General features: G+C 44.8%; 1 protein-coding gene across 2 annotated transcripts in view; it reads left to right on the plus strand.

Moving 5' to 3' along the window:
• Positions 1–24746, plus strand: part of rorb (RAR-related orphan receptor B) — a gene marked incomplete at both ends in the record, with an annotated part of 43546 nt that extends 18800 nt beyond the window's left edge. The window contains 10 exons of one of the 2 annotated variants that reach the window (XM_083783700.1): positions 13419–13437; positions 14152–14237; positions 14879–15020; positions 16466–16897; positions 18848–18969; positions 21052–21184; positions 22893–23000; positions 23398–23508; positions 23728–23840; positions 24582–24746. In XM_083783700.1, the coding sequence (XP_083639826.1) occupies positions 13419–13437; positions 14152–14237; positions 14879–15020; positions 16466–16897; positions 18848–18969; positions 21052–21184; positions 22893–23000; positions 23398–23508; positions 23728–23840; positions 24582–24746 (1431 nt within the window). Of the gene's footprint in view, positions 1–13418; positions 13438–14151; positions 14238–14878; positions 15021–16465; positions 16898–18847; positions 18970–21051; positions 21185–22892; positions 23001–23397; positions 23509–23727; positions 23841–24581 lie in introns of those variants that run through there. The other variant, XM_083783699.1, reaches the window with a different exon arrangement.
• Between the last annotated feature and the right edge of the window lie 865 nt (positions 24747–25611).

Genomic DNA, 25611 nt, shown 5'->3' on the forward strand with positions numbered 1-25611 from the left:
CCCATCCCCAACCAGAACTCACCCAGCCCCAACCACAACTCACCCAGCCCCAACCACAACTCACCCAGCCCCAACCAGAACTCACCCAGCCCCAACCACAACTCACCCAGCCCCAACCACAACTCACCCAGCCCAATTTCACGAGCCACGGTGAAATTGCACTTCCGTGTTTGTGAAAGCCACGCCTCCGTCGCGGTCAAAACACTGTAGTATATAAACAGACTCGCATATGTCATCAAATGCAGAGAGACAGCCTAAACTACGTGTAAACTACCTCAGTAAACTACGTCCACGGACTGTAATCCAAGATCCTATATAAAGTCCAAACAATGAAAATAAAAGGACCCTGCCTCAACATTATATGTATTTGGTCTCAGACCCCATCTCAAAATGTTTTGTTCCACGGACCCCCCTGAAGGTTTGCACAAAATAGTGTTCACAATTAAAAAAAATAGCAGATCTACAAGCGCACGAAGTGACGAGCTATGAGCTTGTAGATCTGCTATTTTGACAAATCATGACAATAAAAATCATGACAATAAATATAATGTGTTGGGCCGATCAAATAATTAGAAAGAAGGGGGGGAAAAAGGCAGGATACAACACTTTTTTGTTTTGTTTTTGTCTTCTTACAAATTATTTGATCGGCCCAAAACAGTGGGTTTATTGTCATGATTTGTCACAACTCGAGTTGGCTTTGTCCGCGGCGTAAACATCTTTAAATAAATACTTTTTTGAAGTCTATGATGAAAATTAACGGGGAATTATTTTCCCGGGTCTCTCGTCGTCATGAAAGGGAGCGGGACTGCGACGCTATATAGGAGACATGTCCATTATCACAATGTTTCATGTTTTTCCGATTTTGTCTCACTTTACGTCAGACCTTTTACTATACACACTACAAGTTTCTAACACAGAGATAGTACAGCTACAAATGATGTATTGCTGCATATATCTATATTACATAAAATGTCTATATTTACACCTTTGTGCTTTGCATGGCGAGTCACATGGCGAGCAACCGACCATGTCAAATTCTAGCAGTGTTGATTTCAAACACTAAAACTATATGACAAAAAAAATGTTAGGAATACTGAATAATTCAAACTAAGCGATGATGACTAAAACTATATGACTAAATGTCATTGACAATTTCATCAACAAATAAAAACTAGACTAGATTTTAGGGAGGGACTAGTGGAGAAAAGATTCCAGACAGTAGAACTAAAAGACAAGGCATTTTATGCTTGGTTATGCATGCTGAAAATAGCAGATCTACAAGCTCACGATGCGTTGTGAGTTTGCAGATTGGATATTTTCAGCATGCAACCAAGTGTAAAATCAGGCATTACATCAAGGCCTTCCAAAAATACATTTTAGTCGACTAATTAACTGTAGATTTAGTCGACTAAAACGAAATGCTAAACTGTAAACACAAACATTTAATTTTACTAAAACGAACGTTTTTTTTTTCAAAAGACTAAAACAAAATCAAAATGTGCTGTCAAAATCAACACTATACCGCAGACATTCTCTACTCTCTGCACACTGCATCATTTTACGTTTCTCAGCTACTTTTGATCGAAAAATTTGATTGAAAATGATCAATTATCGATTGGTTCCATTAGCCATTGCTCCTCTGCATCTTAAATTGACAGAGACGTGCTTCGGTATATATCTTATAAAGAATAGCGGGATAGTTCGCCGTCTGTCAATATCTTTATTTAACGTTCCCCACAGAGAAGAGTGACAGTAAAACAGACTGAGTTGGTTTCAGCGCTGCATTGATTTTAATGGCATGCGTAATGGGACACACAGGGGGATATATATCCCATCCAGCGTGCTGCTATACGCACTACACTATTCCCAGCCGTATACATGTTAATCCCAAAAAGTTCCAACGCCTTTTCTCTCTCCGCCGTCGCGGGGGCAAATAGCTCGTTTCCTCCTCGAGACGAACGCGGAAGACGGGTGGCGGCGCGCTTGTCAGATGGAAATAGATTGTGCGATGTAGGAAAATAAAAATGATTTCCTGCTCCGCCTGCAGAGAGCCACTTAAAGACTCGGGAGGAGGAAGAAAAGACGAGGGACGTCAAACAGAATGACTGAAATGATGGATTGGCTGAACAATGAATCGAAACGTATTCTCCCCCCCGCTGTGAGATTTCGCCACAATCGTTCAAGTTTAACCACTTAAAACCCTGGTTGACCGTGAAATCTTTTGTCGTGCTGTGGTGGGGGGGAAAAATAATAATCGTTGGATGATGGGCTTTAAGTGGTTAACAGGGAAGTAGTGGGTAAAGTGCAGATTTTCACCCCCATAGCAACCTATAATAAAATTGCAGATCTACAAGCCCACAATGGATGCAACACGCTGTGGGCTTGTAGTTCTACCGATGTGAAATTAGGCATCATGATAGCCTGCATGGAAAAGTGAAGGTAAGTTTGAGTTAAAGGTATTATGACATTATTTATAACATAATTTCACAACATTAAAAGTCTTGGCCATGGTCCTTCAAACGTGTCTAAAAAGTTTGAACACTCAACTCCACTCCAGTATTTCTTGCCAGGAGTTTTTGTGTATGTCTAATCTGCATCCTGAGAAGGCATGGAAAAACACATTCTTTTAGCCTGTAGATGTCGGTAATTCCCCCTTTCCTGTCAACCCAAGATGCGCTTATTTGACAACTTGGTAGGAACGTCACCGTCAAAAATAAAAGAGTCATCTAGGCCATCTAGAAGCCATTATTAGTAAGTATTACAAAGAAACAAAGTTGCGGTCACAATGAGGAAGTGGAGAGGAGAGGGGCGGAGAAGAGAGGGTAGGCAGGGAGCAGAGGGGAGGGGGCGGAGGTTTAGCAGGGATCTACGTATATGCCTGCCGTCCAACCAGATGAGACATTTTTGCATAATTATTCACAAAAGTCCAGACAGCAGAGAATACACTGAATGTTCAAACTTCGTTTTTTTTTGTGAAATTGATGTCAAGAAAAGCCAAAAAAGCCAAAAAATCTACAAAAATGTGTTTTAAATGTCACAATCCCTTTAAGAAGAGAAATACCCCCCACCCCCACCACCAAAAAAAAGAAGAAAATAAAACAAAAAACGGTCCTCGCAGCCTTGAGTTGCATTTGCATTTCTGAAGCGCCTCGCAATGGGAATAATTAAGTTTAGTGAATTGTATACATTAATGTCAACATATACAGTAGCTACTACTGTATATAGTTGCTGTCTGGGCAGAAACCTGTTGTTTTTCTTCCTAAATTGATGCCCTACTTCATCATACAAAGAGTGTTGCACAACAATAGCAGACCTACAAGCTCACAATGCGTTGCAATGTGACATGTTGTTGTGAGTGTGTACTGTAGATGTGTAGACATTGACCAGCCTGCATGGAGCATTAATTGGAGTTTGGAAGCGCTCGTTGAAAATCGGCCAACGGTCAGTCCTGCCTGTGTATACCAGCTGTTTCTAAATGGCACAAAATGCAGGAGTCAGCAGGACGTTGCGTTATTGAAAACGAGCGCTTCCAAACTCTGACACATCCAAATGGACCCTCATGGGTCTGTAACTCTGAGTGTACAAATGGAAGCAAATGAACCCTGACGGGTCCATTTGGTTCCATTTGTACACTCTCAGAGTTAAATTAACATTGATTTTACAATATAAATTGGTGTCCCAGTAGAATCCATGCAACATACATGTCCTGTCTGCCCCTTATACAAGACACACGCGCACGCTGTGGAGCAACACCTAGTGGTCTTAATGTGTCATTACAGTATACCTGTATATAGAGGGGGTGGACAAGCCTGTAATAGTCGTATCAAATCAGTCTTTGTGTGTGCTCGTGTGTGCGAGTGTGTGCGAGTGTGTGTGTGTGTGTGTGTGTGTGTGTGTGTGTGTGTGTGTGTGTGTGTGTGTGTGTGTGTGTGTGTGTGTGTGTGTGTGTGTGTGTGCGAGTGTGCCTCAGCTTGTGTCTCAGCAGTGTGGTGTAGATAATTAGGACTCTATTTAGAGAGGGGGGCCAGCCCATCAAATACACAGGAGAACCACTTCATTAAAAATCAATTATTCTCTTACACGTGCCAGCAGTCCGCATGCACCTAGTCTGGGCTGTAGTCACCGCTGATGCACATGGACATCCCACAACCCGTGTATACTGACACGCACGCACGCACGCGCACACACACAGTACACCACACACACACGCACGCTCACACATGCGCATGCTCGCACGCACCATGCAGGACAGTTGGGCACTGCAGACACCTGACACACGCACTCATAAAACTACATTTGGGTCGATCGAAAAGTGGGCCGAAAAGTTTCCCTGGTTCTCACTTCTATCGGCCCTATTTTGTATCCTTCTCTGTCTCCACCCCATCTCTCTCTCTCTCTCTCTCTCTCTCTCTGCCCCCTCAATATCTTTGTCGTTCTTTCTAAATCCCCTTCTCACCCCCTTTCTGTCTCTCATCTCTCCGTCCCTCACTCTCTTTCTGCAGATTGTATAGTCTACATCTCTCTGCCTCTCTCTCTGCCTCTCTCTCTCTCTCTGCCTCTCTCTCTGCAGATTGTGCAGTCCTGATCCTCCACTTAGCTGTGAAATTGCCAGCGTTGCAATCACACACTTACATAATAACATCAGGATAACACACACCCTTTTGCTGGCTGAGGCAGCTGTCAATCATCCAGCTCAGCTATACTGTAGGTCAGCTCAGGTCTGGCCTGAGTGAGTCAGTGACCCTGCTCAGCACCGCTCGCATCACGTAGTCTGGCTTTAGTCTGGCTTTAGTCTGGCTTTTAGTCTGGCTTTAGTCTGGCTTTTAGTCTGGCTTTAATCTGGCTTTTAGTTTAGCTTTAGCCTCGCTTTAGTCTGCCTTTTAGACTGGCTTTAGTCTGCCTTTTAGACTGGCTTTAGTCTGCCTTTTAGTCTGCCTTTAGTCTGGCTTTAGTCTGCCTTTAGTCTGCCTTTAGTCTGGCTTTAGTCTGCCTTTAGTCTGCCTTTAGTCTGGCTTTAGTCTGGCTTTAGTCTGGCTTTAGTCTGGCTTTAGTCTGGCTTTAGTCTGGCTTTAGTCTGCCTTTAGTCTGGCTTTAGTCTGGCTTTAGTCTGCCTTTAGTCTGCCTTTAGTCTGGCTTTAGTCTGCCTTTAGTCTGGCTTTAGTCTGCCTTTAGTCTGCCTTTAGTCTGGCTTTAGTCTGCCTTTTAGTCTGCCTTTAGTCTGCCTTTAGTCTGCCTTTAGTGGCTAGCTTTTACCCTAGTAAAAGTAGAAATGTTCAGAATGCAAGTTACCAAAATTCTAGATGACCAAAAGTGAAAGTCCATATAATGTATAATTGCACACGTTTTCTACATCTGCAAAGTAACGTATGTTTTCAAATAACTGTAGTGCAGTCAATACTTGGCTCCAAGATATAGTATAGATGAGTTACTTTCCATCAGTGTTTCAGAGAATTCTATATTTTTGCTCCTCTAAATGTAATACAATGAAAGCTAAACGCTCCAAATGCATTCTCATGCATTACATCCAGACAGCACCACCAACACATGTCACAAAGGAGAATATGCGTGTTGGGAATTCATCCCCGGTGCGAGTCTTAATTGTATCGCAATATTATGCAGCTACGGTATAAGCTTAAACATGGAAGTGGGTGTATATATATCAGCGTCCAAACTGATATATAAATATTTGTCGGCAGACCACCCCGACCCCGAAGAGAGGATCTGTGCATGTTCAAAGAGTTTTCAAAATGTTTAGAATATAGACAATCCAAAACACCTGAGACTGTAGATCGGCTTGTATCTTTAGAATAGTATACAGTCAAAGGTTATGCTAAAAGTATAACACAAAATGTACCAGGGGCTTGTTTCCATTGTGGTCCCCCCCCCCCCCTCCCTCCACCACCCCCACCCCCACCCCCACCACTAAGGACCCCCCCCCCAGCCCCCCCCACCCCCACCACTAAGGACCCGCCCCCAAGCCCCCCCCGCCACCCCCACCACTAAGGACCCCCGGGGGTCCCGGGACCCCCGTTTCTTTTCAGAGAGTATGTATAGTAATGCTCTGGGCGCCGTGGCGCTGCAGAGCCATGACATCACTTCCTCTAGAGGGAGCGCGACGGCTTTGCGAATAATGCAGTGTGACAGCCAGACGACCCACCGCGAGTGGGTGGTCACCATGGCAACAGCGATGCTGTCAACACCATCTCCCCATATCCTACCTGACAGGCCCCACTGGCACACACTCACGCACACACGCACAATAGCTTCCACTTTGAACAATGTAAATGCCCACGCAAGCCTTGTGAAATGTATCCACACACACGCACGCACGCACATATGCACATGTGTGCACACACGTGCGCACAAATCTTTTCTCTCGGCTTCAACACAATCATTCAAAAGGGAATCATAAATAAATACAAACACAGCCTAAGACATGCCCACACACCACCCATAAAGCACCTGGAACAATATGTGATTTACAGCATGCCGCATCTTCTATACAACAGTATCGGACACTGACAGTGTTCCTTGATGGGGGTTCCAGGTGGACCCTTATTGATCTTTAACTCTTCAGAGCGTCCCGGGTCTATTCGGTTATATTTTACACTGTGTTAAATTATTGTTAAACATCTGCATTACTTAATTTAGAGGAGAACGTCGATGAATAAACGTCCCTTCTTTGCACGGAATTGTGGACAACATTTTATCCGACAAACTATTAAATATTCTTCAGTTTTGTGTCTGAGAGGCTACGTATATGTCTCATCAAATGGTGGTCCGTGGCTCAGATGCCGAATAAATACTGCACCTTGATATGAAAAAGGTTGAAAACCACTGGTATAGACCAGTGGTTCGCAACGCTTTTCATGTCAAGGACCCCCAAATTTACACTAATTAGTGCGTGGACCCCCCATTAGAAAAGATATGCCAGGGACCCCCATACGAGAAGATTTTGACAGCTCTAGCAGTAGATTCTCAACCCGTTTCATTTCAAGGACCCCCAGTTTGACAAGCATTAGTCTACGGGCCCACATTTAATGGTATTTCTATCTCTGGGACCCTCAATTTATATTGTAAAATCAATGTTAATGTTTGATTGATTGATTGAAATATTTATTAACAGTTTGTAGAATTTACGGTACATTTTAAGCACAAACTCAATACAAAGACTGTTAACTGTGAGTGGACGACCCAATTAAGCATTACACTTGTTTACAACAGGGTCCACATTGTTCAATTCATCAAAACATTTAGAGACATACAAATAGACACTTCTATGTAGCTAAAGAACAGAAACAGGAATTCATCATATAGGAAGCAAAAAGGGAAAAGATACATATACAGTGAGGGGAAATGGGGCGGGGGGGGGGATTCAGATTTTACAGAGGCCAGTTTCGAATTGCAGCCATCCGTAGGTGCCCTTTGAGAGCGGTTTTGAAGGAGTCAAGGGATTCACATGTCTTAATGACTGTTGGTAGGGCGTTCCACATTTTGGTGGCATAGGAGCGAAAATAATTTAGTCCCTTGTTTGTGCCGAATCTGGGTTGTACATGGTTTGTTGCACTCCCTCTGGTGTTGTGGGTGTGGACTTCGTTTACATTAAGGAAGTATTTAGACAGGTACATGGGTATCTTGGTGGTGTATCGAATCTTGTGGACCAGACCCATTGCAAGATGCTGTACTCTGTCGTCGACCCTAAGCCATCCCAGCCTGTCAAAGTGGGCAGGGGTGAGGTGGGTTCGGGGGGTGAGGCCAAGTAGGAGCCTGACCAGTTTGTTTTGGGAGGTCTGGAGCCTTGTTTTAAGGGCCTTATACTGTCTGTAACTCTGAGAGTGTACAAATGGAACCATTTTGTATACGCTCTCAGAGTTACAGACCCATAAGTGTCCATTTGGTTCCAAACTATCATTTAGCTCGGGACCCCCTGGAACTCCCTTAAAGGACAACTTTAGTTTTTTTCAACCAAGGCTCATGTTTTAGGTTGTTATTAGAGAAAGTAAAAGGTGTGTGTAATTTTCTTTCATTTGCTGCTTTCTTTCGTTTTAGGGATTTTAGCAGTTTTTGACAGGGGGGCGGGGGCATTCGAGCATGGGGCTAAATATGTATTTTTTTACAACATTTTATGGAGATTTTATGGAGGCTTTTTTTATTATCAAGAAATTACATCTGGCCACAGAAGATCACAGGATCTACTGAATGTGTCAAACTAACACACAGTATAAGCCTCCCCCAGTAGGCTACCTTCACAGATCCTGTGATCTTCTGTGGCCAGATGTAATTTCCTGGGGTTTATTAGGACTATAGTAAACCATAAAAAAAGAAATCACCACAAAATTGTGTAAAAAGATACATATTTAGCCCCATGCTCGAATGCCCCCGCCCCCTGTCAAAAACAGCTAAAATCCCTAAAACGAAAGAAAGCAGCAAATGAAAAAAAAATTACACTCATCTTTTACTTTCTCTAATAACAACCTAAAACATCAACCTTGGTTGTAAAAAACTAAAGTTGTCCTTTAAGGACCCCTGGGGTCCCCGGACTTCGGAAACCACTGGTATAGACTATAGAGTAACACAAGGAGCTTGCAAGTCAAAAAGATCCCATAATAATGAATGAACCATAAGCCCTATTTAATAGTGAAAAGAGCCAAGTTCACAATGTGTTGCTTAGCTCGTATATTTATTTTGACTATTTATTTCGTTTTATTTTTTATTCAGAAATAAATAATTAATAATAATAATTGATTGAAACAATTTATTTTCTGTGAAGATAGAAAAGTGTTTGACGAATCGTGCGCGGTGGATTATGAAATACAAGGAAATATAGTAGAACATGGATGCACGTGCACATACTGTGTACAGTACACACACACACACACACACACACACACACACACACACACACACACACACACACACACACACACACACACACACAGCTGCTCTCCAGCATTTTGTTTAGTGCTCAAATTTAGACGCTGCATAACTGTCATGTCCCAAAGCACAACTGACCTGTTTACCAACTATAAATAGTTACAGCAACTTTCATCGACAACTGCACGTGCACGTGTGTGTGTGTGTGTGTGTATGTGTCTGTGTGTGTGTGCGTGTTCACAAGTTCGCCCCAGTCCAGTGCGCTGACCCAGTTAGGATCCAGTCTGCCAGGAAGGCTTTTAACCCATTTTGCACGGGAACCCATTTTGGTGTTGGCATCATGTCGTGCATTAGCTATTGAAAAATAGAAGATCTACAAGCTCATAGCCACCGAGTGGCGCGCTACGAGCTTGTAGGTCTGCTATTTTTGAAAAATCAAAGAGCGACTGACATGGAAGACATTTTTTTTTATCTGATCTCAGGTCAGAATGAAAACTGTCAGGATGTAGAAGACATGTTTAGAATCTGATCTCAGGTCAGAATGAAAACTGTCAGGATGTAGAAGACATTTTTAGAATCTGATCTCAGGTCAGAATGGCTTAACTGGGTTACCTCCACACATCTTCAACTTCACAGCACCAACCAAACAACCAACTTCATTTCACACAACACACAGTCCACCCCCTACATAATAATAATACATTGCATGTGTTAATGCAATTTACATTTGAAAACAAATCTACACAGTCCCACGAAGTAAAAACATTATATAGCGTCTCTGTCGGGTGGAAACCCCTGCATATATATGTCTAAAAGTGTGACTTTTCCCGATTCGATTTCAAAAGAAGCTAAAGTGGCAGATCTGCAAGCTCGAAGCGAGTTTGTGGGTCCACTATACTTTTGATGCTTGTGAATCTTGTGCTACTTTTGATGCTTCCGGTCTCTTAAAGAGGCGACCCACCTATGTACGGGAATGTAAACGGGAGATGGCGCGTCTTGGTTTCCCATGTGTCTTGGGAGGTATAGCTGTAGAGCAGTGGTTCCCAAAACCCTTTAGCACGCCAGCCAAAAGAGACATTTGAAGTCTCTCCGGGACCCAAACTACACTCTCGATGCTGTACGCGTTGAGCTTGTAGACCTGCTCTGTTCACTACCTCTCTTTGCTATTCATGGAATCTATTGGATTTTTATTTTTTTATGAATTCGCTAAATCTTTGAATTTGTATTTACACTTTTGAAAAACCTTTGAAATACTAATAATTAAAAACGAAATGCAGGAAAACGTTTGCTCCCCCCAACCATAAAAATTGGTCCGCGTGCGACCCACAAATGGATCCCGACCCAGTGGTTGGGAAGCGCTGCCATAGAGACACAGGGGAATGAGTCCCGTTTTAAGGCAGGCGGAGGAGGAGGAGGAGGAGGAGGAGGAGGGGGGCAGTGGAAACAGGTGAGCAGCGGACAGCGAACCGCAGAGCTGGTGGGGGAGTGCGCACGGAGACAGGTGTGGAACTGGGACTATGAGGTGACATTGAGTGGAATGTGGAAGTGACCGTGACCGTGAGAACACGGGGAGAGGAGAAGTTTGTTCCTCGGGGCTTTCCGTCAGAAAGAGGGGCAGTATACCCTTCTGGGTGCCTTTCTGGCCATAGAAAGGGGGTGGGCGAAGCGTCAAAATGGCATTCAAAACAGTGTCGGAAACAGCAGGCTTTGGTAGCTCAACTGAGGTAAGATGTCAGCTCCATGGTCCTATAAGCTCACAGATTCAAATCTCAACCTTGGGGTGTATACTTATTTATTTTATTTTATTTTTTAACTGGGTTAGGGTTAGGGTTATGAACAGAACATGTCCCAAAACTGGACATGGAGGAGGGTTAGGTGTCGTTTTTGTGAGGTATACGCTTAGGTTTAGGGTTAGGTCGTTTTTAGTGAGGTTAAGCCTATAGGGCCATTGTCATTGACAGTGAAGGCAAAGACCAAAGATAAAATATTAGACCACAACGGAAGAACTGGCAGAAAGGACTGCAAGAGCTATATGCTCTGGTCAGACAGAGGAGGGGGGGGGGGGGGGAGCGGCCGACTGGGTGACCTGTGTGAACTATGTAGCCTATTAGACCCACACTAATGAGCTACATCTTTATGAGATTACCTCGTTATAGATAATGCACGTCATGAGAGAAACTCAAATAGCTGAACCCTATATGGGCCACGTTACAAAAATGGCAAGGGGCCAGCATGCCAGCTGATAAATTGACAACGTTCAATGACACTTGACACTTGAGTCTGACGTTTTGCGGATGATTATTCATGTAGGCTAATGCCTAATACTGTAGCAATGTAATTAAAGTGAAGGTAATAACTTCAGTCTAAAACTGATTGATTGATTGGCAGGTCAGTCAAAATGACGCTGCAGGTTGGAAGTGGCCTGCGGGCCTGATCGAGTGTCACTGCACTATACATGATACGAGATGGCGCGCGCAGCGCACACACAAACAAACACACACACACACACACACACACACACACACACACACACACACACACACACACACACACACACACACACACACACAGCCTATATCTCCTCTGTCGATGTACACCCCATGCAGCCATGATGCACAAAACCCCTGGAAATGCCACTATACAGTATGTCACTGTCACAATCCAACCCTTGATGCTAGCCTTCCCCGGCCTGGCCGAATCGAGCCCCGACCTCCGAATCTGAGGGGGGAATATCCTGCCCACAAGGCCTGGTTTTCTATAGCAAATACATCTCAGGGGTATTTAATTTAACCAATACCGGTGTTGTGTAGTACTCGAGTCTGGTCTCCAGTTCACATTTCCATTCGCTCCGTCTCGTCTCCGTCTCGTCTCAGTCTCGGCCACATTTACTCGGCCTTGCACTTCCGCCACCGAGTCCATTCGAGTCACGAGTCTCTACAATGCAGTTAAATCATTGTATTATACCCGCATGTTATGAGGAGAGCTGTCTGGCGCTTATAGACAGCCATCTTGTTACGTAACGCGCAGTGCAGATGACATGCCCGCCTGCTCCCACATTGTTTTATATACCTATATATCAGATGTGAAAAAAGTCTGTTCTCTGTCTCAACTTGTTCTCGCCTTCCCAATATAAATAAAATATTACATAGCGAGAGAATTCACGGGAAAACAGAAATACGAGGTTTCTGCCCGTCAGCGACGAGGCACAAACACGCAGCTGCTCTGTTGACGTTTCAAGTTGTAGCACTTAAGAGGCACAAAAGTAATATTTCCATAGTTATGATCAATGACTTTAGTCTCTCTTTTTTTTTTTACTACCAGAGGTATCATTAACCTTTTATGACCTGAAACTTTCCACAACCAACGACGTCCTGCGAAATGTGCTTTGTTTACGTTGCCATTTATAACCATACCCCAGTGGCGTTTCTGGCCCCCTGGCTGGGTCGAGAAGACTCGAGATCACCACATTACTTGAGGGGGTTCCACGTGGACACTTTACAGATCAACTTCTAGAGAGTTCAGAACCAATTCATTTTCCGGTGGAAACACTCTGAACTGGTTCATTATTAGGCAGGGGAGAGAAATAAACGAACCGGTTCAACCCCCGGTGGGGAAAAGGGGCCTCGGAGTCATGGTGGTCCTTGACGTTAACCCATTCTGACCTGAGATCAGATTCTAAAAATGTCTTCTACACCCTGACAGTTTTCCATTCTGACCTGAGATCAGATTCTAAAAATGTCTTCTTCATGTCAGTCGCTCTTCGATTTTTCAAAAAATAGAAGACCTACAAGCTCGTAGCGCGCCACTTGGTGGAGCGCTATGAGCTTGTAGATCTGCTATTTTTCAATAGCTAAAGCATATCATAATGCTAACACCAAAAGGGGTTCCCGTCTAGTTAAAATGCGGAGACCCACCCAGTATTGTAACTGTATCAGACGTTCATTACACATGGCCAGCTCTGGCTGGCAGGGAGATGCAAACGGCTCCGGAGAACGGTTCCAAACCGACGGAACCGATTGCGGCTTCGACTGGGTTTTTCCGCCGGGGGTTCTCCCTGGAACTCGGACCCCCCGCGTATATATACGTCCCACCACTGGGTTGGCCATGGGTGTGTTCGGTCCGGGTCTCCGGTCCGTTCCTCCAGGAGGGCCGGGGCCGGGGCACACATATACCGCGGCTTACAGTCAGCTGTGCCTATAAGCTATACCTAAATACCTCGTAGGGAAATGCAGTATTTGGATTAGATCCGTCTGCTCTAATCTCTTTATAGGCAGTGTGCCATCTCAGCAGACAGCAGTATACCTACGGCGTAGAGTATCTGTACTGTACATGCACTCTCTGAGGAGGACCTATAGCGGAGAGTATATCTGTTCTGTGCATGCGGCGTCTCCGAGCGGGACCTATATACAGTAGCTAGTTGTGGTTTTGTTGTCGGGCCCCTACAGCAATGGACAGTGCGTTGTGCAGCGAGAGGCATGACGTTACGGTAGCCTGACGTTATACTGTACAGCCGGCGTCATTCTGTGCCTTTGGGTTGTGTCTGCATGGAGCTGCCCATACACTGTAAGTCAAATGTGTGAGCGCGCGTGTGCGTGCGCACGTGCGTACATGTGCGTAAGTGTGTGTGTGTGTGTGTGTGTGCGCCAATGTGCTCGTGTCTGTCGATGCGTTCTTCCATAGAAATTATGTCATGGCTGTCATCACAGCATAGCCTGTGGTGTTGTACTGTGTGTGTGTGTGTGTGTGTGTGTGTGTGTGTGTGTGTGTGTGTGTGTGTGTGTGTGTGTGTGTGTGTCATTAGAAAGGCTGTTAAGAGCAGTGGTTCTCAAGCATTTTCATTTCAAGGACCCCCACATTCTATGCATCTGGCATGCGGACCTCCATTTGAAAATAGTTTGTGCCAGGGAAGGACCCCCCCCCCCCAATAAGAGAAGATGTGTCAAGTTAAAACAGGGGTTAGGATTTAGCTGGGGACCCTATGGAACCATGGTCCTTGAGAGGGGGTGATTTAGAGACTGCACCACACACACACACACACAGAGAGAGAGAGAGAGAGAGAGGCCGAAGGGTACTTTAGAAGCTGTCTGGGCCGTTCTAATAAGACCACCATCTGAGCTCGCCTCGTTGCTGTTGGATAAAATAAAGTCTGCGCGCCTATTACGTTTTCTCTTTCATTTCCTCCCGTTACGTAAACCTGCCGTTTGCATTGTGCCGTTATATAGTTACGCAACGTGTTCTTTTTTTCTTTTCTCCTCTCTCTCTCTTCCTGCCCGGCAGCCCAAATAGAAGTCATACCCTGCAAGATCTGCGGGGACAAATCGTCAGGTATCCACTACGGCGTCATCACCTGCGAGGGCTGTAAGGTGAGTCGTCGGCGCATTGTCCCCTCTCGCCACACAGCAATGCTTTCATTTCCTCCTGTCTCTCTCTCTCTCTCTTTCTCTCTCTCTCTCTCTCTCATAAGTACATAATGGTAATATAATCCTATGTTGCAATTCCATTACTTCAGCCATTATGGCTGCGGCTTCCCGTCCCGCCCCAACATTGGCACTTCTGCCACGCGGCACACAGTCACACGCAATGATGTTATGTTAAGTCTGAGGACGTACTGTACAAAAAGACAAATGGACCCTTACGGGGGGGACCATTTTGTACATCCTCAGAGGTAACACAGTAAAGGACAATTTCCTCAAGGGACTGTGCAATCTCCCTCCCCAATATCTCTCTCTCTCGCATCTCAATTTCTTCCTGTTCCTCACTTTCTTACTTTGTTTTCGATATCTCTCACTCGCTCACATGATTTATCTTTTGATCTCAATTGTCCTCTCTCTCTCTCTCGCTCTCTCTCTCTCATACATAATGGTGACATAACACTTCAGCCATTATGATGAAGCCAACGTGCTTCCATCAGTGGCATCGTGCTTCCACCGGTGCCATAACGTGCCAGTGTGTGTGTGTGAAGCAGATGTTTGTTAACGTCTCCATCGTGTGATGCACCACGCAGGGCTTCTTCAGGAGGAGTCAGCAGAACAACGCGTCCTACTCCTGCCCCCGCCAGAGGAACTGCCTCATCGACAGAACCAACCGCAACCGATGCCAACACTGCCGGCTCCAGAAGTGTCTCGCCCTGGGGATGTCCAGAGATGGTGAGAGAGAGAGAGAGAGAGAGAGAGAGAGAGTGCACGCTCTGGGACACGTGCACAATATGGCTGCACATGTGGCTGGCATGCGTATTGTATAGGCCTGCGTGTTTATGCGGGGCACACACAGGCCAACTGTGCCAAGCCATGGAACACATGTCTTAGTTCAGTCAGTGGTTCCCAAAACTGGGGGTGGTCCCCAAATGATTTTGGGTGGTCCCCAATGTGCAAGATTGTTTCTATTTTTGTATAGGCCTAAAACGTTTAATATTAATATATACTTTATTTTAATACCAAGTTGGAATCGTCAGCTACGTAAGAAAGAGGCAAACATTGTGAAAGTAGCCTGTATGTACAACTAAAAGCTCACAACACCCCCCAACTCCTACAATTCCAAGTGCTTGTCAGGGTGGGCGTGGGGGGTAGCCAGTTAAAATATGATTATTTTGGGGGGGGGGGGGGGGGGGGGGGCGTTCTGGACGATCAGGGCTCACTTAAACACAGACAAAGTGTTTTGCGGGCCACCCATCCGACCACTTAAGTGGTGTTGTTGTGTGTGTCGTGTGTGTCGTGGCTGTTAAGTGGTCAGCCTAGCGGGCGACACCCTGGACAGTGGACACACATCCCAGACTCTTCTCCCCCAAACAAACAAACAAACAAACAACAAAATCTCCAGACCTGCAGACTCACTCAGACAATTCCACTGTAGTTTGAAGACTCCACCTCACCCCCTAGCACTCCTCCCTCCTCGTATTCCTCCTCTGTTCGCCAGATGCTATATAGTTTACTACGCAGATATATCTTGGTCACTTGGTCTTGTGTTTTTGCTATACTTTTTACTAGATTTTAGTTTTTCTTAGCCACAAATGTGCTGTACAGAATGTTATTTAGATAATATGTTGTCCAGACAGGTTCATGGTAGTTTCTTTGAGGCACTGCATTGTTCTCTCTGCACTTTGCTCATAGTGCTAACTATGTATTTACTCTAACTATTTCCCAGTGTTCATGTTTTACTCTGGCCATGCTTTTATTTTATTTGTATTTTTTTATCCCACGATTTTGTAACCCATTTTTCACCCCTGTGTTAATTATCTAATGTGATCCTGGGCTCTACACACCCTCCGCCAACCTGGGGAGAGCAACGGACTTGAACTCATGCTTCCTTCATGCCTGAGTGTCCAAGTTGCTCCTTTACACCTGACAGGGGGGATTTTCCCTGGTTGGACGTAGCGCGTGGAAGGAACACGTTATTCCAACCAGTACCTTTCCCCTCCATCAGGCGCCCCGGCTGGCCAGGGGGAGGTAGTTTAGAGACCAGGATACTCTGGCCATGCTGATGTCGCTCATGGAAGTTGCTCTGCTAAATGCCTAAACTGCCTTCTCTGAACATGAGGATAAAACTTGTCCTCTTCCCCCCCCCCCCCCCCCCCCCCCCCCGCACAAAAAAACAGCGGTGAAGTTCGGCCGCATGTCCAAGAAGCAGCGCGACAGCCTGTACGCCGAGGTGCAGAAGCACCAGGCGCGCCTGGCGGAGGAGCGGCAGGCGCGGACGGGCGAGGCCGAGGCGCTGGCGCGCGTCTACTCCTCCAGCCTCACCAACGGCCTCTCCACGCTCAACCACGAGATCGGCGGCACCTACGCCAACGGGCACGTCATTGAGCTGCCCAAGGGCGGCCACGCGGTGGGCAACGGCGGCGGCGTGCCCTACTACGGCATGGACTCCACCCAGCCGTCCCCGGACCAGTCGGGCCTGGACATGTCGGGCATGAAGCACATCAAGCAGGAGCCCGTCTACGACCTGACGCCCGTGCCCAACCTGTTCAGCTACGGCGGCTACCAGGAGAGCCAGCTGGGCTCCAATAACGTCAGCATGGGAGATCTGGGTAAGGGCCAGGGGTTTGCCGTGTCCGCTTATTATAAACGACGTTGGGCTTCTTTGCGCTTGTGAATATTGATATGTATCCTATTTGTCCGCGGGACCCCATCTGAAAATATAGTTTGTGCCAGGGACCCACCATACAAGATTTGTTTTCGATTGATTGAATACTTTACCCCCTGGACTTAGAGTTGAGTTGGCTCTGTATTTGAGTGATTTTCTTTCTAAAGCTGTATGTCGTCTCTGTCAGGTGGAAACCTAAAATTTCCAAATCTGTGACTTTTCTGGATTTAAAGTCAAAAGCCGCAAACGTAGCAAATCGACAAGCTCAAAACACATTTATTTTGATGCTTTTGTATATGACGCTGTATAGTATGATCAAGTATAGCCGTGTTAAAGGGGGGCACTGTGGCACAGTCGGTCGTGCTGTCGCATCACAGCTAGAAGGTCCTGGGTTTGATTCCTGCCAGGGAAGCTGTGGGAACTGGGGGCGTGCTCTCTCTCTCTTTCTGTGTGGAGTTTGCATGTTCTCCCTGTGTCCCCTATAGGCCTATAGGGTGAGGAATGAGGATACCCTCACAAAAAACGTGCAGTAATCCTGGTCTCTATACAGTACAGCCTCCCCCTGGTCAGCTTCCCCGCACAATGTCTGGTCCGGGATTACAGTTTAGGCAATTGGCACTGGGTAAAAAAATAAAAATAAATAAGTGTTGATGGCTGTCCAGGGAGTGTGTGGCATTGGTCAACGGTGTCTTTTACAGGGAAACTAAGGGGTGACAGATTGGGGGATTGATGAGGGGTGTCAGGGAGAGTGACAGAGTGCGGGATTGGATGAGGGGGGGGGGTGGGGTGGGGTGATGGCAGGGAGAGTGACAGAGTGACTCACAGTGCTAATCTGAGAAGAGACAGAAGATCAGACAGGCTTATACTACACACAGCCGTCTGACAACATGTCCACTCCAAATCCCTTGGTGTGTTTCCTCCCACTACGTTCAAATGCTTCCGGTCGTACAGTCTGGAGCAACGGGAATCCAGGGATAAAGCGGATGCGACGTCTCCTCCCCACTTCGTCTTTACAGTCGCCCAAATGTAGAGCATTCAGGAAGTGTAGTTCCAGACTCAAGTCCAAATGGGCCTATATACAGTAGCATCCAGGAGGTGTAGTTGCGAAGAAAAATAAAGGTGCTTTTTTACTCGGTGATAGTTAGTTGTTGAAATAATGTGTTAAATAATCTCTATATTCTGATTGCACAATTGATTGTTTGTTCAGTAACACGGGTCTGTCTCTTTAGTAAAAAAATTAATTACTTTTAAAAGTCCATTTACTGTATGTAACAACATAGGCTGTACTTTGTGTCTGTGTATGTTCGATTGAACATTAACTCCAGATATCACCAAATATTGCACCTTGAAATATTTACCAATAATAATAATAAGACACAAAATATCCTCATTTTTGACATTTAAGTGCAATTAAGATGCGCAATTAACAATGTACACGCATTTAAGCGTTGTCGTATGACAACAGCGAAATCTAGAAGCAGACAATGTGGCGCAATGTGCTGCTTGTGATACTGTAGATCACAAGTCGATAACACAGACAGCGACAAGTTACAACAGCTCTCATTTTATGTCTGTAACTCTAAGAGTGCATACACAACACATGGAACCAAAGGGACCATTATTGGGTCTGTAACTCTGAGAGTGAAAACAATTGTTCCGTTTTGTACACTATGGGTTAAACAAACACTGAGGATTTTTATTTATTATTATCTTTATTTTATTTTTCAGCGTAGATCGGGCTGCCCGAGATAGAAATGATATCAAGTGGGGGTTTGTATCCTAGTGCATATCAAACTGGAATAAAAAATAAGTTGCTGTTGGGCAGAAACGTCTTACAGGTATCTCCATATTATTTTAACTTTGTGTGTTTCTTTTGTTTTGTTTTGTTTTTCAGATCGTATTGCCCAGAACATAATCAAGTCCCACCTGGAGACATGTCAGTACACCGCAGACGAACTGCAACAGCTGGCCTGGCAAACACACTCCTATGAGGAGGTCAAGATGTACCAGAGCAAGGTGTGTGTGTGTGTGTGTGTGTGTGTGTGTGTGTGTGTGTGTGTGTGTGTGTGTGTGTGTGTGTGTGTGTGTGTGTGTGTGTGTGTGTGCAGTGTGCGTGTGTGTGTCTGTGTGTCTGTCTCCGGACCGTTTTATTGATGGGAATTACCAAATTACCAGGGAGCTCACGAGAGTCGATAAGATCACAAATGTGGCAATCCTGCAATTCATTGCAATTCTGTGAACGTTTTCAGTTGCATAAAAAGTTAAAAATTAAAAAGCCATCACATAAAAAAAGTAAATTGAAAAGTGCAATTACGACAAAACAAAAGTGCGTTAAAATGTGTTTGACTTGGTTAACATGAATTGAGAATGAATGAAAGAATGAATGAATGAATGAATGAATGAATGAATAATTGGCACCAAAGGATCTATGCAGATCCTGACACATGTTATGATGATTATCGATCCTCCCCCACTGCTATGTGAACGCGCGCGTTCCTTCAGTCAGTATGACCTCACTCATTCTCGTGTGTCTAATGCATTGTGGGTCATTTAGAGGGAAGCCTTTGAACAACGATAAAAGATGGAAGACACACACACAGAGGCAATTTGCTGATACCGTTCTTTGAATGTTGGGAGTGGAAATTATTCTTTCATAATAAAGGAATGTCGTTGCTGTCGGGCAGAAACCGTGTGTGTCCATATTTCAACTTTGTATGTGTGTGTGTGTGTGTGTGTGTGTGTGTGTGTGTATATATATATATATATATATATATATAGATATGGTTTTTTGTTGTAAATTAATGTACTACAGCAGTGTTGCACAAAAGTAGCTAAAATGGCAGATCCACAAATGACACATTGTGAGCTTACGTAGATCGAGAGCTATTTTCATTACGTTTTTAGAAATAACGACAACAAAGGAACGCTTTTGGACATACAAGGTTTTCCACCCAGCAGCGACACATTGCATGTGAACTCAGCACTTAGTTTGTTCTTCACTGAACAGACATAGAAAAGACATACTGTAGTAACTGTACACGGCAGTGTATACGTAAACAGCTGGATGCCGTTTACACAACTAGGGCCGTAACTGTTGAAATCAAAAAGCGTGTTTGTTTGTTTTTTTACAGTATATCCATTAATTAATTAAACATGCAAAGATTCTAATATTGACTAATGATTAGTCCGATTAACCAGCACGTCCCCCAGCCCTATATACTGTAATTACGTTGTCCTAACTGTGTCCTAACTGCAAAAATAGTGAACATACCGTAATGTTGCCCTTACAAGCTCACAAAGTGGTGCGGAGTGACGCGCCAAGCGCTTGTAGATCTGCTATTTCCAGGGCAACATAAATAAGGCTCACAGTAAGCATACTGTACGTACTGCAGCCTCATGCGCGCGTGTGTGTGCGTGCGTGCGTGTGTGTGTGTGTGTGTGTGTGTGTGTGTGTGTGTGTGTGTGTGTGTGTGTGTGTGTGTGTGTGTGTGTGTGTGTGTGTGTGTGTGTGTGTGTGTGTGTGTGTGTGTGTGTGTGTGTGTGTGTGTGTGTGTGTGTGTGTGTGTGTGTGCGCGTGCATGTGTGCCTGCGTAGTAACATTAAAATTGTTCAGTATATGAGTGTTGTATTCGTTTTCTTGCTCTGCCTACAACCCATTTTGGGGCGGGAATGGCATTATGTTATCAATGCTTTAGCTATTTAAAAATAGCAGATCTACAAGCTCATAGCGCGCCACCGAGTGGCGCGCTACGAGCTTGTAGGTCTGCTATTTTTGAAAAATCGAAGAGCGACTGACGTAGAAGACATTTTTAGAATCTGATCTCGGGTCAGAATGAAAACTGTCAGGATGTAGAAGACATTTTTAGAATCTGATCTCAGGTCAGAATGAAAACTGTCAGGATGTAGAAGACATTTTTTAGAATCTGATCTCAGGTCAGAATGAAAACTGTCAGGATGTAGAAGACATTTTTTTAGAATCTGATCTCGAGTCAGAATGAAAACTGTCAGGATGTAGAAGACATTTTTTAGAATCTGATCTCAGGTCAGAATGGGTTAAGCCTAGTGGAGCGACTGTAACCGACGAGCCTGTGTCCTCAGAGCCGGGACGTGCTGTGGCAGCAGTGTGCCATCCAGATCACCCACGCCATCCAGTACGTGGTGGAGTTTGCCAAGCGCATCTCCGGCTTCATGGAGCTGTGCCAGAACGACCAGATCCTGCTGCTCAAGTCAGGTGAGGCTTAATAATAATACGGCTGTCATGGCCATGTCACTCTGGCCCCTTTTCCGAACCGGTTGGTTCCCAGTGGGAACCGGTTCAGTTCTTTTTGGGTTTTTTTAGTCCATGAGCCAGAGCTCCAAAATTGAAACGTTAATTATGAATTGAGTGGAGCAAAACCATACCTATATTAGATTATTATTATCACCATGACATTTCCCCCAATTGAGTACTTACACAAAGACAATGATTTATTGTATTACAAATTTTACATTTTTAAATATGCAAATGAGGCTTTATGTAGGAAAATATGCAAAATAGTCGAAAATATGATAAAGCTACTACTGTGGAAGGGTTATCATGTATTAATTTACTTGTATTGATCCTATAAACAATTTAATATAGGTTTAGTTTTTCCCACCAATTTTGGAGCTCTGGCTCATGGACTAAAAACCTAAAAGAACTGAACCGGTTCCCATTGGGAACCAACCGGTGGAAAAGAACTGAACTGGTTCCCATTGGGAACCAACCGGTGGAAAAGAACTGAACCGGTTCCCATTGGGAACCAACCGGTGGAAAAGAACTGAACCGGTTCCCATTGGGAACCAACCGGTGGAAAAGAACTGAACCGGTTCCCATTGGGAACCAACCGGTGGAAAATAACTGAACTGGTTCCCATTGGGAACCAACCGGTGGAAAAGAACTGAACCGGTTCCCACTGGCAACCAACCGGTGGAAAGGGGTTCTCTGTCTGCTTTCACTATACCTATACCAGTTGTTCTCAACCTGGGGGCCAAATAAAACACCAGACACCAACAAGATATTCACTTTCACTGCCCGTTAGTTGGAAACCATGTGTCCTGTGCAACAGGTGCTCATAGACGCGCTCCGATATCAAATACATATAAAGCAGACGCCTGACCTGAACCTTTAAAAGACTGCCTGAGTTGAGCGAGCCTGAGTTTCTTTTTTTTTTTTTTTTTTTTTTAAGATATGTTTTTGCGGCTTACGCCTTTATTGATTGATTTTTTAAGGGATAGAAAGTAGGCTGACAGGAAACGGGAGAGAGATGGGGGGATGACATGCGGTAAAGGCCGTGTCGGGTCCGGGAGTCGAACCCGCGGCACACCGCGACTGGATCACCAGTCCGGTGCCCAGACCGTTACGCTACGGCCTGGGCGGAGCGAGCCTGAGTTGAATTCTATCATGCCATTTATATTGAATATTGTGATGTCACTCCTGTCTGAAAAAGGGACGGAAAAGGTTACAAAACACCTTCCATGAACTCAAGTTTACGTTACCTGGCATAAAAGTGTTCCTTTTGACCTAGAACAACCACACTAATCATAATACTAAACGACTAACTAATAAATACATGAAACGTTGTTTCTTCTTTAAAATCTTGAAAATGTATAGTTTGTCATTGTGATACAGATAAATCGGCACTAATACAGTACGAAGTATTGTTCATTGAAATTAACCTGCTCCGAAAATGCAATTAATTTTTTTTGCGTAATGTGGTCAGATGGGTGGGCCGCAAAACAATTTCAAGATTGTCCAGTGGGCCTTGATGAAACAAAATGGTTGAGAACCACTGCAATGAGTAAAGTAGTAAAGTACTGCACATGGAATTGCTTTGCGTTTGTTTTGTGCACCGTTGGATCAGTTGAGTAAACGTGTGTGCGCGCATGTGTGTGTGTGTGTGTGTGTGTTGTCCCTGCAGGTTGTCTAGAGGTGGTCTTGGTGAGGATGTGTCGGGCCTTCAACCCCCTCAACAACACTGTGCTCTTTGAGGGCAAGTACGGAGGCATGCAGATGTTCAAAGCATTAGGTGAGACACACAAGTACACTTACATGTGTTTATTATCGATAAACCTATTAGCAATTATTTCATCGATTACTTTTTAGAATATTAAATAATCAAACAATGTATGTTTTTTATTTATTGATCACGAATCGGCACGTAGAAATTGCCATAGGCTTTTTTTTAAATAATCAACTGAATCGATTAGTCTGATTGGAAAATCAATGACTTTCTTTCACACATAATTTACCTATTTCTCAATCAAACTACTTGATTGAATGTTTGACTACTACCATCTGATGGACTGGTGACGCCACTTTAAACAAAACAAATGTTTGACTGTTGAACTAACTAATCCCAAAGATACTCGTGTGTTATCCACGTATAATAATACGTGTGGTGTTAATCACCTCCCACTGTTCAGGTTGTGACGACTTGGTGAGCGCCGTGTTCGACTTCGCCAAGAGCCTGTGTTCGCTGCAGCTCACCGAGGAGGAGATCGCTCTGTTCTCCGCAGCAGTACTCATCTCCACAGGTACTCACGTGATTATACTTAAGTAAATGGGATTCAAAATGTACTTGAGTAAAAGTACAAAAGTAATTGTATCAAAATGTACCAAAAGTAGAAAGTAGTCATTGTGTAGAATGTCCAATTTCACAAGGAAAGAAAGAAGGAAAGAAAAAAAGAAAGAAAGAAAGAAAGAAAGAAAGAAAGGACATTTTCAAATGCTTTCCGCTCGTCTTTGGTTTCCAGATCGACCGTGGCTCATGGAACCCAGGAAGGTCCAGAAGCTTCAGGAGAAGATCTACTTTGCTCTGCAGCACATTATGCAAAAGAATCACATGGACGAGGATGCGCTGGCCAAGGTACAGTCCCTGGTCCTCCATCTCCCTGAGTCGTAACAACTTATAGGATTTCAGCAAGCATGTCAGAGCTCTGAAGCATTCCGTGGCCAAGTCTCACACTAGAAATGGGTTTAGGTATTGCAGTGCAGACACCACCACAGAACACCATACGATGACAGCATACTGTATTATTACAGAATCATAAAGTGCTACGTTAGATTGCATAGCATAGCATAGGGTGTGAAGATGGGTGACCGTGATAGGCTGCCAATACAGACACGCCTACGTTTATTTATACCGTAGTCCAAATATAGAGTCTTACATAAGTAAAAGTCTTTAGTACTTACAGTACATCACGTAAACTGGAGCTAAATAAAAAAAACATGCCAGCTAGCTGGTAGGCTGCCGTGTTAACTGTTAGGTGGTCAGATGAGCCCGTTTATTTTAACAGTCAATCAATCGACTGTGTTCCGTCTTGGATCAATGGAACTAACGTAGCATACTTTTAAGTTCCCAGTATCACAATGAAAACAATACCACTAGCTTCCAGCTTGTAGATCTGCTACTATTGAGGCTTTTGTGTGACGCTGTAGTATGATCATGTAAGGGCGTAAAATCACGGTAAAACACAAAATAATTATGGAAATAGGAGGTTTCTGCCCGATATTATTAAAATTTCTATCATTAAAATGTTATTATTTGGTCCCCTACTCGCGGCCCACTGTTTAAACGATCATTCCTCTCTCTCTCTCTCTCTCTCAGCTGATAAGCCGCATCCCCACGCTGTCGGCGCTGTGCACGCTGCACACGGAGGAGCTGCAGGCCTTCCAGCAGCTGCACCCGGAGACGGTCAACGTCCTGTTCCCTCCGCTCTACAAGGAGCTCTTCAACCCGGACCCGAACTCCGCCATGGCCATGCCCAAGTGACTGCCCGCCCGCGGTCCCCCCACCGCCGCCGCCGAAGGAGAAGGACCGCCTCCACCGCCCGAGTACCCAGACCACCACCACGTCGTCTGGCACCTCCAAGAAGACCACAAGGCAGCGCCGACGGCGCTCGTTGACTGTGGTGCCGCCGCCGCCGCGGCAGGTTCCACACCCGGCGGGAGCTCGCCGCCGCCATGGCGTGGCCGAGGCAAGGGCAGCGTGGAGCCAAGGAGCCAGCCGCCGCCGCTGCCGCAACCGCCGCCACAGACGTACGGTTACCGCCAACAATACTAGGAATGTCCAGTACTTAACGTCCAACGTCCCCCCCCGTTCACCGATACAGTCTGAAGAATGTATATATTATGACGAGAACAAAAAAAAACGCAAACCCCGCTTCCCCTGTAGCGACCCGAGTGCGGGGCGCTCTCCTCTCTCCTGAACGGACTGACTGACCAGAAATGTACAGACTTTAAGAGACAAACCTAGGAACATTTTTTAAGCTGTCAATCTTTTAAAACAAACAAACGGGGTAAGTTAATTTCTTTTAACTTTGAGGGGAGAAAAAATATGTTGTTTGTCGATTTAATTTTTTATTTTGTATCGACGACGATGGCGTTTACGAGCCTGCAGAAGCTGGATGGGGGAGGGAATTTGTGTGTATTTAGTAAAAGCTATTGTAGATATTTTCTTGTAGTGCAGAGCAGATTCCAGTATTATTTCTTGTTCTGTTAAAAAAAATAATAATAATAATAAGTTAGCCCTTATTTAAAAATGACCGTAGCCCATGGTGGCCGGATATACCTTGTCTATTGTGTTTTTATTTGATAGTTTCATGTGTACAGAATTTGTAAAGTTGAAAATGAGACTT

The sequence above is a fragment of the Protomyctophum parallelum genome (genome assembly GCF_964188405.1).
Source record: "Protomyctophum parallelum genome assembly, chromosome: 15".
NCBI lineage: Eukaryota > Metazoa > Chordata > Actinopteri > Myctophiformes > Myctophidae > Protomyctophum > Protomyctophum parallelum.